Source organism: Panulirus ornatus, chromosome 45 (genome assembly GCF_036320965.1).
Source record: "Panulirus ornatus isolate Po-2019 chromosome 45, ASM3632096v1, whole genome shotgun sequence".
NCBI classification, from domain to species: Eukaryota; Metazoa; Arthropoda; class Malacostraca; order Decapoda; family Palinuridae; genus Panulirus; species Panulirus ornatus.
In genome coordinates this window covers 2,862,899-2,879,165 of record NC_092268.1, presented here as the reverse complement: position 1 = coordinate 2,879,165, position 16,267 = coordinate 2,862,899, and the positions used below count along the sequence as shown (strand labels likewise).

At 40.5% G+C, this 16,267-nt stretch overlaps 1 protein-coding gene across 4 annotated transcripts; it reads right to left on the bottom strand.

Moving 5' to 3' along the window:
* Positions 1-2,149: 2,149 nt before the first annotated feature.
* On the bottom strand, positions 2,150-9,472 carry LOC139763009 (negative elongation factor D-like). 4 transcript variants are annotated; one of them, XM_071688545.1, is made up of 5 exons: positions 9,156-9,468; positions 8,497-8,619; positions 6,816-7,003; positions 6,032-6,162; positions 2,150-2,268 (listed from the first exon to the last, which is right to left on the bottom strand). In XM_071688545.1, the coding sequence occupies exons 2-5, from the start codon at positions 8,499-8,501 to the stop codon at positions 2,254-2,256; spliced, it is 339 nt and encodes a 112-aa protein (XP_071544646.1). In that variant the 5' UTR covers positions 8,502-8,619; positions 9,156-9,468; the 3' UTR covers positions 2,150-2,253. The 4 variants fall into 4 exon arrangements, 2 of the variants coding, with proteins under 2 accessions (XP_071544646.1, XP_071544645.1); XM_071688544.1 differs by lacking the exon at positions 8,497-8,619 and having other exon boundaries at positions 9,156-9,469; XR_011716005.1 differs by lacking the exons at positions 6,032-6,162; positions 6,816-7,003.
* Positions 9,473-16,267: the final 6,795 nt, after the last annotated feature.

Genomic DNA, 16,267 nt, shown 5'->3' with positions numbered 1-16,267 from the left:
CTCCTGTTTCAGGAGTATTGCTACTCCTTCCCTTGCTCTTGTCCTCTCACTAACCCCTGACTTCACTCCCCAGACATTTCCAAACCACTCTTCCCCTTTACCCTTGAGCTTCGTTTCACTCAGAGCCAAAACATCCAGGTTCCTTTCCTCAAACATACTACCTATCTCTCCTTTTTTCACATCTTGGTTACATCCACACACATTTAGGCACCCCACTCTGAGCCTTCGAGGAGGATGATCACTCCCCGCGTGACTCCTTCTTCTGTTTCCCATTTTAGAAAGTTAATACAAGGAGGGGAGGATTTCCGGCCCCCCGCTCCCGTCCCCTCTAGTCGCTTTCTACGACACGCGAGGAATACGTGGGAAGTATTCTTTCACCCCTATCCCCAGGGATAATATACATATATATATACATATACACACACACACACACACACACACATATGCACATACACACACACACACACACATACATATATATACATATGAAAAATGTAAGAACAATTTAGAAACAAACTTTTAGCTTGAAATGAATGAAAAAAAATGAATGTCACATAATGGTATCAACCTCTGGCTATGGAAAAGGAAATGTACAATTTATTCACACAAACGTCAATAGCAGTTCTCATCAATTTCACCACTGGTGTCAGTAAGCTTCAATGTCTAAGCTACATTTTTCCCCCAACTTCACTATTTTCTTGTCAAAAACACCATGCATGAAAACTATCACTCCATAACACAACTATAAAATTACTTCCCCTTTAAAAGTTCTGGGAAGTCTGTCTCGATACACTGCGGCGAGGCGCGCGACGCTGAAAAAGTACCTTACATCCTCGATAAAAACTTTTCACTGCTTCTAACAACTTGCCTCCCACACCATATATTCTTAATACCTTCCACAGAACATCTCTATCAATCTATCATATGCCTTCTCCAGATCCATAAATGCTACATACAAATCCATTTGTTTTTCTAAGTATTTCTCACATACATTCTTCAAAGCAAACACCTGATCCACACATCCTCCACCACTTCTGAAACCACACTGCTCTTCCCCAGTCTGATGCTCTGTACATGCCTTCACCCTCTCAACCAATACCCTCCCATATAATTTACCAGGAATACTCAACAAACTTATACCTCTGTAATTTGAGCACTCACTCTTATCCCCTTTGCCTTTGTACAATGGCACTATGCAAGCATTCTGCCAATCCTCAGGCACCTCACCATGAGTCATACATACATTAAATAACCTTACCAGCCAGTCAACAATACAGTCACCTCCTTTTTTAATAAATTCCACTGCAATACCATCCAAACCTGCTGCCTTGCTGGCTCTCATCTTCCGCAAATCTTTTACTACCTCTTCTCTGTTTACCAAATCATTTTCCCTAACCCTCTCACTTTGCACACCACCTCGACCAAAACACCCTATGTCTGCCACTCTATCATCAAACACATTCAACAAACCTTCAAAATACTCACGCCATCTCCTTCTCACATCACCACTACTTGTCATCACCTCCCCATTAGCCCCCTTCAACATGTTCCCATTTGCTCCCTTGTCTTACGCACTTTATTTACCTCCTTCCAGAAGGTAATGATATAGTCAGAAAATGGCTTATGAATTTGTTTCTCAGTCCTGACAAATAACTAACTGTCTAAGCATATGAAATAAAAGTTTAATTGTCAAGATATCAATAATCTTTTCATTAAAATATTTAAGTCAAGTGGCCATCTTATCAAACGTGGAAAAAAATTGATATTCTTGGAATTTGTGACTGGTGTCAGATACAAAAATCTAACAAAAGTGTAAAGCTAACAAGGAGAGAAAATTTCATGGTTCCACTATTTCTAATTCTACTTCAATTTTCACGTAGTGGATAAAATTTATGAAATATCTATCACCAAGTCAGTCAAAAACACAAGGCCAGAATGTTATACACATTATAACATGTTTACCAAGAAGCCAGTCATATAACCCTGTCAGGTTTGTCATATTCCCCACCACATTTTACTTAATCTCCATGTTATATGCTAACCACCACACTTTTCAAATTTTACACAAGTTTCACATAAACTCCCTAAGCCTATACATTATAATACTGCACAGGAAAGTCATACATTGACCTGATTCACTCTCACCTGATTAAAGTAAATACTCCACAGAACGGTTGGTTGGTTTGTCTCCACTGGAAAAGAGCCTCTGTACAGCAATCTTCAAATCCTCCTCTGCATCAAACCCAACGCAAGTCATATGAACACAGTCTGTTCAACAAAAACATAAAAGTAAAATACTGAGCATGAATATAAAGTTACAAAGAACGAACTGGGTGAGTTAAGTTTTATCAAGTGTTATCTATGACAGGGAGAGACTGTATACTTGTGGACAGAATGCCAATAGTCCACATGTGAGTGAAGCAGAGAGAAACAACAGCTACCTGAGTCAGAGGAGTGTAGCTTGACAACCACATAAGAGTTAGCTCTGCGCAGCCATCACTAACTCTCCCAATACCCAAGTGGGTAGTGCTGGTAATACGACTCAATGGTTTTTGGCTGCCTACCATATAGTGAAAAAACAAAGCATATAGTTATGGATATGGGGAGGTAAAAGAATTGAAGTGTTTAGGAGCTATCTTGGGTAAGTTTGGAGAGATGGAAGGAGGGTTAAGTGAGAGAGAGCAGGAGAGGGTAGAAGAGTCACTGGGTAACTTACCAGAATAATGAAGGATTAAGATGTAAGGATAGAAGTGTAAAAAGAACTCCATAGTCCCCTCAACCTTGACCTATGCATGCAAAACATGGACATGGAATAAGTCAAAGAGGGCAAGAATCCAGGCTGCAGAAATGAGCTATTTGAGAGGAGCATGTGGTTTGACTAGATGGAACAAAGAAAGAAATGTGGTACATGAAAGATGTGGTATGGCAAGGAATGTAAAGGGAATGAACTGCAAAGTGGTAGAGTCAGTGAAACATAATCATTTGAGGTGGTTTGGGCATGTGAAAAGAATGCAATTCAAGTTTACAAGGACCAGGATTGCCTTCTGCTGAGCTTTTCTCTTTCTCAAGTTCTGAACAGTTATATTTCACTCCAAATCTGTTAAGTATGAGATATGCCACTCAAATACCTGTCAGTAATAAATATTCCTCAAGATATGTTCTGCTGTGGCTTTGAATTCCTGAAGGCAGCATATTCCTGTTGTGCATACGATGCTTCCATCATCATATGTGAGCCCTTAAAACGATGACCTTCTGACAACAAGCCACAGCAAGAGTTCTGAGAATCTATGATGAGTGATGATACTGGTCTTCGCAATACATACATTCCTTCAAACACTGCACATAATCTACAAAGGGATGGCAAAGTATTTTCCAACCCTATGATTCACTTCCGCTTCTATGATTCCATCCGCTGCCAAATCCACTCCCAGATATCTAAAACACTTCACTTCCTCCAGTTTTTCTCCATTCAAACTTACCTCCCAATTGACTTGACCCTCAACCCTACTGTACCTAATAACCTTGCTCTTATTCACATTTACTCTTAACTTTCTTCTTTCACGCACTTTACCAAACTCAGTCACCAGCTTCTGCAGTTTCTCACATGAATCAGCCACCAGCATTGTATCATCAGCGAACAACAACTGACTCACTTCCCAAGCTCTCTCATCCACAACAGACAGCATACTTGCCCCTCTTTCCAAAACTCTTGCATTCACCTCCCTAACAACCCCATCCATAAACAAATTAAACAACCATGGAGACATCACACACCCCTGCCGTAAACCTACATTCACTGCGAACCAATCACTTTCCTCTCTTCCTACTCGTACACATGCCTTACATCCTCGATAAAAACTTTTCACTGCCTCTAGCAACTTGCCTCCCACACCATATCTTCTTAATACCTTCCACAGGGCATCTCTATCAACTCTATCATATGCCTTCTCCAGATCCATAAGTGCTACATACAAATCCATTTGCTTTTCTAAGTATTTCTCTTGTACATTCTTCAAAGAAAACACCTGAACCACACATCCTCTACCACTTCCGAAACCACAGTGCTCTTCCCCAATCTGATGCTCTGTACATGCCCTCACCCTCTCAATCAATAACCTCCCATATAATCAATCACCAGTGATGTGACCATGGGGCCTACTGTTACCGCCCTGAAGAGCCTCCCACTGAGAAGGGCTGCTCCTGGAGATAGTCCTATGTGAGGAGCCTTTCCTCACATGCCTGGCATGTTCAGAATCGCCCTCCTTACTCGACCTCCGTATGCTGGTGGAACTGCCCGGGACATCCGACATGGCGGCAGCGATAGCAAGGCGGCAGTGCAGGTCAGTGTGAGAGTCGTCAACTCCACAAGTGCATCATCAACGCACTTCCCTCCCCAATCCTAAACGGATCAAGGGTGGCGTTGCAGCCAGCCCCAAACTGGGTCACAGGCTGTAGCAAAGCCTTTCCACTCCAGAGGGATCACGGGAAGAAGGCTGCCAAGCTCGCAGCTGCAGAAAACCGTCTGGACGGCGCAAAGGAAGAACAGCAACTGGTGGCGTGAAGCGGAAAGCATATCTCATGGGAAAGCGACCTCTAACAGAAGTGTGATTTGCTGACATAAAATCCTACATAACCCCAGATATTTCCTGCAGGTGAGTGCTATATGCTAGCCCTGCCTTTTGGTTAAAAGGTATGAGCACTAGATAGAGGTAGTAGGTAGGAATATTAGACAGGAGCATCAGATAGAAGCAGTGGTTAGGAAATCTACGTGGAAGCATTAGGTAAATGTAACGGATTGGAACATTTTGTAGACACATTAGGTAGAAGTAGTAATTAAGAACATTAGGCAGGTACCTCTGAAAGCACTACACTAGAGTTGCCCTCAGCCAGTGGCCTGTTAAGGGTGAGGCACTAAAAGTTAAAAAGCAGCACTGGAGTTCACTAACCATGGAGACTCTTTTGCCATGGCTATCCCCTTGAGGGAGTTCCTGAAGAGAACAGGTATCAGAGATACAGAGATAGACATATAAATATTCATCAGTGGTTTTTCTTCCTTAACTCTAGATACCATGGTCTTCACTATCTATTCTTCTATTCAATCACATTCAAGTTACTGTACAAAGAAGTTGTGACATTTTTCACCATAACACACTGCTGACATAAATCGTGTAATCAGAATGATAAAAACAAGTTTATCAACATTTTACAGTGTAACCACTTGCAAGAGGAATCAAATATCCTCTAAAATTAATCATTTGTATGTATACATAACCTTAACGAGAACAAAAATAATTATAAAAACTCAAAATGTCCCATAGTGTCATCTCAAAAGAAGCAAAGACCTTCTTACAATTACACACAAGGTGGCAGAATCCTTTTTCTTCTCAGCAATCATTTCATACCTAAATCTGTCTTACTTGCCTGTATATGGAGTACTGCTTGAAAATATGAGGTGACTTCTACATAATTCTTAAACCATAGTGAAACCAAATGCCCCACACTTTATGAACTGTTCCCATTTTTCATTAGGTATGAGGCTGCCTTTGCTTGCTCTAATAAGGAGGTATCATTTCCAATGCTGCTTGAGAGTAATCTACAAGTCCCAACCCTTAGGGTCTGCACCAGTGGCATGCAACAGGCTGCTTTTACTAGCTGCTGTGCAGGGACCAGCCACATGAAGACTGGCCATTATGATACTGTACCTACTTCTTTCCTTAAATGTCAAAGATGTGGAATCCTCTTTCTCCTCTCATTTTTCTCCCTTCTTGTTATCTGTGCACTTCCAAAAAATGAGTCTAAATACACATAAGGAGACCAAATTCATTCCCTTTTTAACTCTTTTCTTTTCTTAACTGACTTATCATTTACCTTTTCAATCAATCCAGTTTCAGTTAGCACATGCTTTAGCCTGCATCATGTTGGCCATAAAAATATAAATCTAACCTAAAACTTTTTGAAAATCTAATTTGTTCTGTTTAGAACCATACATTCTCATTTTCTTCTTTTAAGTTTCCCTGATTTACTATCTCACCTGTCTGCTTCTGTTGCCCTTCTTTGGTGTTTCGTATACACTAGCACTGTAGCCCAGAAGGTAGAAGTACTTGTTCTTGTGTTCCTGATTAACCTTACTCCCAGGCTTAAACAAAGCATCTATAAGGAGCTCTGTTGAGAATAAAGGGAATACATTATATACCTGATGTAACAAATGTGTCATATCAAGTATACAGTACATTCATGAGTGTATATGAATGTACTACATCCTTGATGCAACACATGCGTGTGTTTTTATCTAATCTTTTCCCGAGATCCATTACCTTTTCTATTTGACTTCATACCCATCACTCCCTCTTCAACGTCATCTTCTATAAATCCTTTCACATCACATCACATAAGAACACACTGGATTTACTATTCTTTCAAATTCTATTTAGACAGCATCCATAACCTCTATTCTGTCAGTGCTTGGAGCATAAGCATCAATCACACTCATTCTAAATCTAATTCGAATTTGGAAATAAAAGTCTACTGTACACTTATTTGCAGTCAACCATCTTTTCATAATTTTTAAAATAACAATCTCATTTGAAGAGCTAAATATTTTGTCACATCATTTTCTAAACATAGCTCAATCTTATAAAAGGATCACAAAAACGTCCATCAATTACTTACTGTTGTGAATGTATTCATCAATTACTGACTGTTACAAATATGTTCATAAGTTACTGTTACAAATAAATATTAGCACAGGGATAATATCATTTTACACAGTAAAGTATTCCTTAAATAATTCATAATGAAAGTTTGTGCTCTCTTACCCAGTAACTGTGGTATGCGTAAAAGGTCAACAGGTGGTGGATCTGGAGAACTATACAGCTTGAATAATACAGTCATGTCAGCAGGATTGAGAGCATTGCGTGCCAGCATGGGTGCCAAGGCCTGGGCAGCTCGAGGGTGGGCCATGGCACCGTTGAGTGCCAGTTGAATTGGAGTAACATTCAGGGCACTATTCAAATACAAGAGATAATATCATTCTATTTCTTTTCTCATCTATCTTTAAAAGATGTCATGAAACAAGCTTCTCACACTGTTTAAACATGTAAAATTTCTTTCTAATATCACTGTATCCTTAAAAATACATTGAAGTACAAGAATGAGAAACAGTTAAGTAGCACTAAGAAAGATGAGATGGGAATCAGAGATTCTGGAAACACTTCCCATTCACTTGTCGGAATAGAGAGCAGGACATCAAATAAACTGAAAACAAATCACTAAATTAAGACTGCATTTTTTCTGACCAGACAGGAAATGAAACTACCTTATTGGTATTTGAGCTTATCAAGAATAAGCAATCAATACAGAGTTGCCTGTCAAACCAGCAGTTACCCTCAAAATGATAGGGGGGTATTGCCAAGCTTAGATAAAAGCATGACATCTGCTTTCACTTCCAACATATTAAGCCATACACCAAGAACAAACAATCCAGTGGGGGTATGCTATGTGTTGGGTATTTGAAACCAACATATTGCACATTTCATATGTGTCTAAGAGAAGGAATGTCTAGAAAAAATAATACTTTCTGTAACGTACACGAACAGTGGAGACACTTGCTAAAATGAAGTGTCACGCCAATCAACAAGAGGAGAGCAAAATCTTATGACATGTTTAGCTTTGAATACTCAAAGGCTGACTTCTGCAAATAAGTCATGGAATGATTCAAATTATTGTCTAGAATGGGTAGATTTGGCTTTTCTTCAAAAACACAGGCAAAATTCAATTGTGGGGCATGATCATAATCTTTCAGGGATGCAATGGAAGCATGAAAGGACATGGATATAATAGGAGACTTTTGTCAAAGCCATCCCCTTGATAGGAGTTCCCAGAAGAAATGGGCATCAGAGATATTGACAAGGTAGTCTAAAATCCTGGTAAGACAAACACTTAAATTCAAGGAATTACAATCAATGGAGCACAGCACTAATGACCATGCAATAGAAAAAAGTAAATATACTCCAAAAGCTCTTTCATTACCTGCAAGCATACTAGTATCCCTCTAACATGGTAAAACAGTAACAATTCCAGATTAATCTCCTGTCTCCTGTCCCCTTCCGAAACTCCTTCATGTTTCAGCTGTAGAGGTCAGGGCTGGGAGGTCTATGCTGTCTCTTAATCCTCACTTCACTTTCATACTTACACCTTTACCCTTCACTATTCTATTAAGGGACCCAATGACTCTTCTACCCTGCAATGCTCTCTCCCTTATCACTCCTTCCATATCACCACACTTACTTAAGAGAGCTCCCAGATACTTAAATTTTCTCACTTCTTCCAGTCTTTTCTCCTCATATCCACATCACAATTTAGTACACTTTCTTTTTTCACACTACATGGTTCTACAAAATCTATACTTTCACTTCGTTTCCCTTCAAACACCATACTTTACTTTTACTTGCATTTACCTTCAATCTCCTAAGCTTACACACATTATAAAACACCTACATCATTCTGCAACTCCTCTTCACTCTCCGCAAACAGGCATGCCACTAGCCACACTCATCATTTCTTCAAAATACCCTCTCCAACTTCCTTTTAATTCCTCCTTTTGATTCAGCTTGGAAGTATCTGGAGAAGGAAAAACAACTAGGATTTTCATATAATGTCTGCAGGTTCTGAACCCATATGGTTTCTCAATCAGTTGTGGTAACTGGATGGATCATTTTAATCAAGAGTTGTGAATGACAATTTGAACTAGTAATAAGAATCTCATCCCTAATAGAAATCCAAGTCTTTTTATAACACTATTGATTATGACAATCTATGGTTCATAATGAAAATTCAAGACAATCAATAAGACACTATGGTTAAAAATAACCTCAGTTAAAAGGAAAAAATGCATATTCACAATAGAAATTCAAAATCAAATAAATACAAGAACCTCTGAGGATGATATGCTGTCTTGGTTGACTTTGTCTTTAATCATTACAGCATACATAAGTAGCATGAGAATTGGCCATAGCAAATATAAGTGAAATAAATACAAAGATAAAAATGAAATGAATGCAAAGTAATGTAGATGGCATGTAAATGTAATTAAAATATACAGAAACAAGCTACAGGAATCTGTATGTGAAGAAAGCCTTTAAGTTGACCTGGCTGACCTTTTAAGTGTTGAAAATATGCCAGGCTCCATGATGAAGTCAGTGCTCGAGAACTGCCATAGGCAGTTGGACTGAATGTCCGCTCGACTGAGGGCTTCATCTTCCTCCTGTCAACAGAAGAATGAAAATTAGCATTTATGGGACTTAACAAATTATCTATCTTTCCAACGAAAGCTGTATGTTTGCTTAAGGCCCAAACTCTCAAAGAAGAAAAATATGGCTTGGAACATGTGGAATTCCCTAAACCTTTCAACCACTCCACCCATATATATTCAGAGCCTGGGTAACAATGCCAACCATGTATTTACAAATTAAGATTTTCTGCTGAAATTCCAAGGCTAAGTTCTGGGTTGGTTATATGGGTTTGCTGGATGCCTTTGCTGAACATACTAAATTCAGTTGCCCTTCACACAAGGAAGAGTGAAGTATCACAGTTTATGCTGATGCTTATGCCACAACCAAATTTTCCTTAATTTCCAACTAAACTGCCCTTACCCTGGTAAACCTAATAAATTTGCTTTTTTTTTTTTTATTTTATCATACTTTGTCGCTGTCTCCCGCGTTTGTGAGGTAGCGCAAGGAAACAGACGAAAGAAATGGCCCAACCCCCCCCCATACACATGTATATACATACGTCCACACACGCAAATATACATACCTACACAGCTTTCCATGGTTTACCCCAGATGCTTCACATGCCTTGATTCAATCCACTGACAGCACATCAACCCCGGTATACCACATCGCTCCAATTCACTCTATTCCTTGCCCTCCTTTCACCCTCCTGCATGTTCAGGCCCCGATCACACAAAATCTTTTTCACTCCATCTTTCCACCTCCAATTTGGTCTCCCTCTTCTCCTCGTTCCCTCCACCTCCGACACATATATCCTCTTGGTCAATCTTTCCTCACTCATTCTCCCCATGTGCCCAAACCACTTCAAAACACCCTCTTCTGCTCTCTCAACCACGCTCTTTTTATTTCCACACATCTCTCTTACCCTTACGTTACTCACTCGATCAAACCACCTCACACCACACATTGTCCTCAAACATCTCATTTCCAGCACATCCATCCTCCTGCGCACAACTCTATCCATAGCCCACGCCTCACAACCATACAACATTGTTGGAACCACTATTCCTTCAAACATACCCATTTTTGCTTTCCGAGATAATGTTCTCGACTTCCACACATTCTTCAAGGCCCCCAGAATTTTCGCCCCCTCCCCCACCCTATGATCCACTTCCGCTTCCATGGTTCCATCCGCTGCCCGATCCACTCCCAGATATCTAAAACACTTCACTTCCTCCAGTTTTTCTCCATTCAAACTCACCTCCCAATTGACTTGACCCTCAACCCTACTGTACCTAATAACCTTGCTCTTATTCACATTTACTCTTAACTTTCTTCTTCCACACACTTTACCAAACTCAGTCACCAGCTTCTGCAGTTTCTCACATGAATCAGCCACCAGCGCTGTATCATCAGCGAACAACAACTGACTCACTTCCCAAGCTCTCTCATCCCCAACAGACTTCATACTTGCCCCTCTTTCCAAAACTCTTGCATTTACCTCCCTAACAACCCCATCCATAAACAAATTAAACAACCATGGAGACATCACACACCCCTGCCGCAAACCTACATTCACTGAGAACCAATCACTTTCCTCTCTTCCTACACGTACACATGCCTTACATCCTCGATAAAAACTTTTCACTGCTTCTAACAACTTTCCTCCCACACCATATATTCTTAATACCTTCCACAGAGCATCTCTATCAACTCTATCATATGCCTTCTCCAGATCCATAAATGCTACATACAAATCCATTTGCTTTTCTAAGTATTTCTCACATACATTCTTCAAAGCAAACACCTGATCCACACATCCTCTACCACTTCTGAAACCACACTGCTCTTCCCCAATCTGATGCTCTGTACATGCCTTCACCCTCTCAATCAATACCCTCCCATATAATTTACCAGGAATACTCAACAAACTTATACCTCTGTAATTTGAGCACTCACTCTTATCCCCTTTGCCTTTGTACAATGGCACTATGCACGCATTCCGCCAATCCTCAGGCACCTCACCATGAGTCATACATACATTAAATAACCTTACCAACCAGTCAACAATACAGTCACCCCTTTTTTAATAAATTCCACTGCAATACCATCCAAACCTGCTGCCTTGCCGGCTTTCATCTTCCGCAAAGCTTTCACTACCTCTTCTCTGTTTACCAAATCATTTTCCCTAACCCTCTCACTTTGCACACCACCTCGACCAAAACACCCTATATCTGCCACTCTATCATCAAACACATTCAACAAACCTTCAAAATACTCACTCCATCTCCTTCTCACATCACCACTACTTGTTATCACCTCCCCATTTGCGCTCTTCACTGAAGTTCCCATTTGCTCCCTTGTCTTACGCACTTTATTTACCTCCTTCCAGAACATCTTTTTATTCTCCCTAAAATTTAATGATACTCTCTCACCCCAACTCTCATTTGCCCTTTTTTTCATCTCTTGCACCTTTCTCTTGACCTCCTGTCTCTTTCTTTTATACATCTCCCACTCAATTGCATTTTTTCCCTGCAAAAATCGTCCAAATGCCTCTCTCTTCTCTTTCACTAATACTCTTACTTCTTCATCCCACCACTCACTACCCTTTCTAATCAACCCACCTCCCACTCTTCTCATGCCACAAGCATCTTTTGCGCAATCCATCACTGATTCCCTAAATACATCCCATTCCTCCCCCACTCCCCTTACTTCCATTGTTCTCACCTTTTTCCATTCTGTACTCAGTCTCTCTTGGTACTTCCTCACACAGGTCTCCTTCCCAAGCTCACTTACTCTCACCACCCTCTTCACCCCAACATTCACTCTTCTTTTCTGAAAACCCATACAAATCTTCACCTTAGCCTCCACAAGATAATGATCAGACATCCCTCCAGTTGCACCTCTCAGCACATTAACATCCAAAATTTGCTTTTATCCACATTTACTTCCAAGCTTGGTCACAACTTTGACAAGTTTCCCAAATCTGCCATCAGTGGTGTATCATCACCAAACAACAACTGACTCACTTATCAGAATCCTTTATCCCTAACAAACTGCATAATTTCTCCTCTCTCCAAGACTCTCACTTTACCTCCCTTACCACCCCATTCATAAACAAACTGTACAACTATGGTGACATCACATACCCTTACCACAGACCAAGCTTCTTTTGAAACCATTTACTCTCTTTCTTCTCACTGATACTGTTTCCTCTTTTCCAAAAACCCGTACTAATCTTTTCCTTCACCTCCAAAATATAATGATCAGACATCCCACCACCTGCCTCTCTCAACATACAGCCAAAAGTATCTCTTTTACTCGCCTATCAATTACTATGTAATCTAATTATGCCCGCTGAACATCTTTCTTATTCACATACATGTACTGATGTATGTCCCCTCTTTTTAGTCCAGATATTCCCAATCACCTGTACTTTTCCAGAAGTTCTTCATCATTTCCATTCATAATACTGAACATTCGTGTTCAAATCACCCATCACTAATACCTGGTGTCTTAATCAAAATTGCTGACACACTCACTCATGGCCAGGTGCATTAACACTAATAATCACCCATCTCTTGCCATCCACTTCCATTTTTACCCACATTAGGCTAGAATTTACTTCCTTACACTATTCCATACACTACCACAACTCCTGCTTCAGGAACAGTACAACTCCTTCACTGGCTCTTGTCCTCTCACCAACCCCAGACTTTATTCCTAAAGACATTTTAAAACTATCCTTACCTTTACCTTTCAGATTCGTTTCACTCAGAAATAGACCATCTTAATTATACCACCTATCTCTCCTTTCTTCTCATCTTTGTTACATCTACACATATCAAAACACCCAAGCTTGAGGATTCAAGGAAGATGAGCACACAGACATAGACAGACAGACAGACAGACAGACAGACAGACAGACAGACAGACAATCAGACAGACAGACAGACAGACAGACAGACAGACTGACAGACAGACACACACACATGTGTGTTGAAAAGGTTAGGACAAATGGAAAGAATGAGTGAGGAAAGGTTGACAAAGAGGATATATGTGTCAGAAGAAGCCGGAGACCAAAATGGAGGTGGAAGGATGGAGTGAAAAAGATTTTAAGTCACTGGGACCTAAATATGCAGAAAGTTGAAAGGCATGCATGGAAAAAAGTGAATTGGAACGATGTGGTATACTAGGGTCGATGTGCTATCAATGGACTGAAACACAGCATGTGAAGCATCTGGGAAAAGCCATGGAAAGGTCTGTGGGTCCTGGATGTGGATAAGGAGCTATGGTTTCTGTCCATTACTCATGACAGCTAGAGAATGAGAGTCTATATGTGCATTTATGTATATACATGCATATGTGGGTGAGTTGGGCCATTCTTAATACCTTCCACAAAGCATCTCTATCATGTGTATATATAGATATTATTATATCATATCTAACTGCAGTTTCCCCAGTCAGCGAGGTAGCACAAGAAAACAGATGAAAATGGCCCAACCACTCATATACACATATATATACATAAATGCCCATATGCACACATATACATATCAACGTACACATACATATAGATACAAAGACATACATATATACACATGTAAATATTCATACTTGCTGCCTTCATCCATTTCTGTCACTACCCCACCACACAGGAAATAGCCCCCTACAGCAAGGTAGTGCCAGGAAAAAAAAAAAAAAAAAAAGAACTAAAAAAGTAAAGGCCACATTTGCTCATACTTAGTCTGTAGCTGTCATGTGTAACGCAACCAAACCACAGCTCCCTTTCCACATCCAGGCCCTACAGACCTTTCCATGGTTCACCCCAGACGTTTCACATGCCCTGGTTCAATTCAGTGACAGCACGTCGACCTCGGTATACCACATCGTTTCCTTGCATCACTTTCACCCTCCTATATGTTTAGGCCCCAGTTGCTCAAAATCTTTTTCACTCTATCCTTCCACCTCTAATTTGGTATCCCGCTTCTTCTCGTTCCCTCTACCTCTGACACATATATCCTCTTTGTCAATCTTTCCCCAGTCATTCTCTCCATGTGTCCAAACCAATTCAACACATCCTCTTCTGATCTCTCAACCACACTCTTTTATTACCACACATCTCTCTTACCCTTTCATTACTTACTCGATCCAACCACCTCACACCATATATTGTCCTCAAACATCTCATTTCCAACACATCCACCCTCCTCTGCACAACCCTATCTATAGCCCATGCCTCACAACCATAGCATTGTTGGACCCACTATTCCATCAAACATACCCATTTTTGCTCTGAGATAATATTCTCACCTTCCACACATTCTTCAATACTCCCAGAACCTTCACTCCCTCCCCTACCCTGTGACCCACTTCCACTTCCATGGTTCCATCTGCTGTTAAGTCCACTCTCAGATATCTAAAACACTTCACTTCTTCCAGTTTTTCCCCATTCAAACTTACCTCCCAATTAACTTGTCCCACAACCCTACTGAACCTAATAATCTTGCTCTTATTCACATCTACTCTCAACTTTCTTCTTTCACACACTTTACCAAACTCAGTCACCAACCTCTGCAGTTTCTCACATGAATCAGCCACTAGAGATGTATCATCAGCAAACAACAAGTGACTCACTTCCCAAGCCCTCTCATCCACAACAGAGGGCATACTCGCCCCTGTCTCTAAAACTCTTGCATTTACCTCCCTAACCTCCCCATCCATAAAAAAATCAAACAGCCATGGGGACATCACACACCCCTGCCAACATTCACTGGGAACCAATCACTCTCCTCTCTTCCTACTCATACACATGCCTTGCATCCTTGGTAAAAACTTTTCACTGCTTTAAGTAACTTACTTCCCACACCATATACTCTTAAAACCTTCCACAAAGCATCTCTATCAACTTTATCATATGCCTTCTCCAGTTGCGTACAAATCCATTCATTTTTCTCATTCATTTTTCTAAGTATTCTCACATACATTCTTCAAAGCATCCTCAACCACTTCTAAAACCACACTGCTATTCCCCAATCTGATGTTCTGTACATATCTTCACCCTCTCAATCAACACCCTCCCATATAATGAAATAGGTGATAGATGGGCAAATTAGAAAGGGTAGTGAGTGGTGGGATGAAGAAGTGAGATTGTTAGTGAAAGAGAAAAGAGAAGCGTTTGGATGGTATTTACAGGGAAGTAGTGCAAATGACTGGGAGATGTATAAAAGAAAACAGCAAGAGGTCAAGAGAAAGGTTCCTGAAATTTAACGATACTCTCTCACAACAACTCTCATTTGCCCTCTTTTTCACCCCTTGCACCTTTCTCTTGACCTCCTGCTGCTTTCCTTTATACATCTCCCAGTCATCTGCACTACTTCCCTGAAAGTATCGTCATAACGCCTCTCCCTTATCTTTCACTAACAACCTTACTTCTTCATCCCACCACTCACTACCATTTCTAATCTGCCCACCTCCAACCTTTCTCATGCCACATGCATCTTTTGCACAAGCCATCACTGCTTCCCTAAATACATCCCATTCCTCACCACACACTCCCGCTACAGGCCGACATTCATGGGGAACCAATCACTCTCCTCTCTTCCTGCTCGTACACATGCCTCAACATTACTCACAGTGATTACAACTGAATGAAAAAGTAATAATCACTCCATATATAAGGTAAAAAAAAAAAAATCATGATAAAACAAACCTAGGGGAAACACTGGTGATCACTTTTTGTTCTTTAATATTTGATCACAGTTAACTGCATTAGTGAGGTAGTGCAAGAAACAGGCGAAGGAAGGCCACATTCACTCATATCCATTCTCTAGTGTCATGTGCAATGCATCGAAATCACATCCTACTAACTACAAACACGCCCCACAGACCTTTCTATGGTTTCCCTCAGCCATTTCACATCCTGGTCCAGTCCACTAATAGCACATTAACTCTTTATATTACATCAGTCCAATTCACTTTGTCCTGTGCCATTCACCACCTGCATGTTCAGGCCCAGAGCACTTAAAATGTTTTTC

What these genes read in the sequence shown, in the direction of transcription:
- LOC139763009 (XM_071688544.1), bottom strand. Translation starts at nt 9,187, where the DNA reads ATGGAGCCTGGCATATTTTCAACACTTAAAAG. An exon ending in ATATTTTCAACACTTAAAAG is followed by an intron (nt 7,004 to 9,155) that starts GTCAGCCAGGTC and finishes GTATTTGAATAG; the next exon opens with TGCCCTGAATGTTACTCCAA. An exon ending in ACGCATACCACAGTTACTGG is followed by an intron (nt 6,163 to 6,815) that starts GTAAGAGAGCAC and finishes TATTCTCAACAG; the next exon opens with AGCTCCTTATAGATGCTTTG.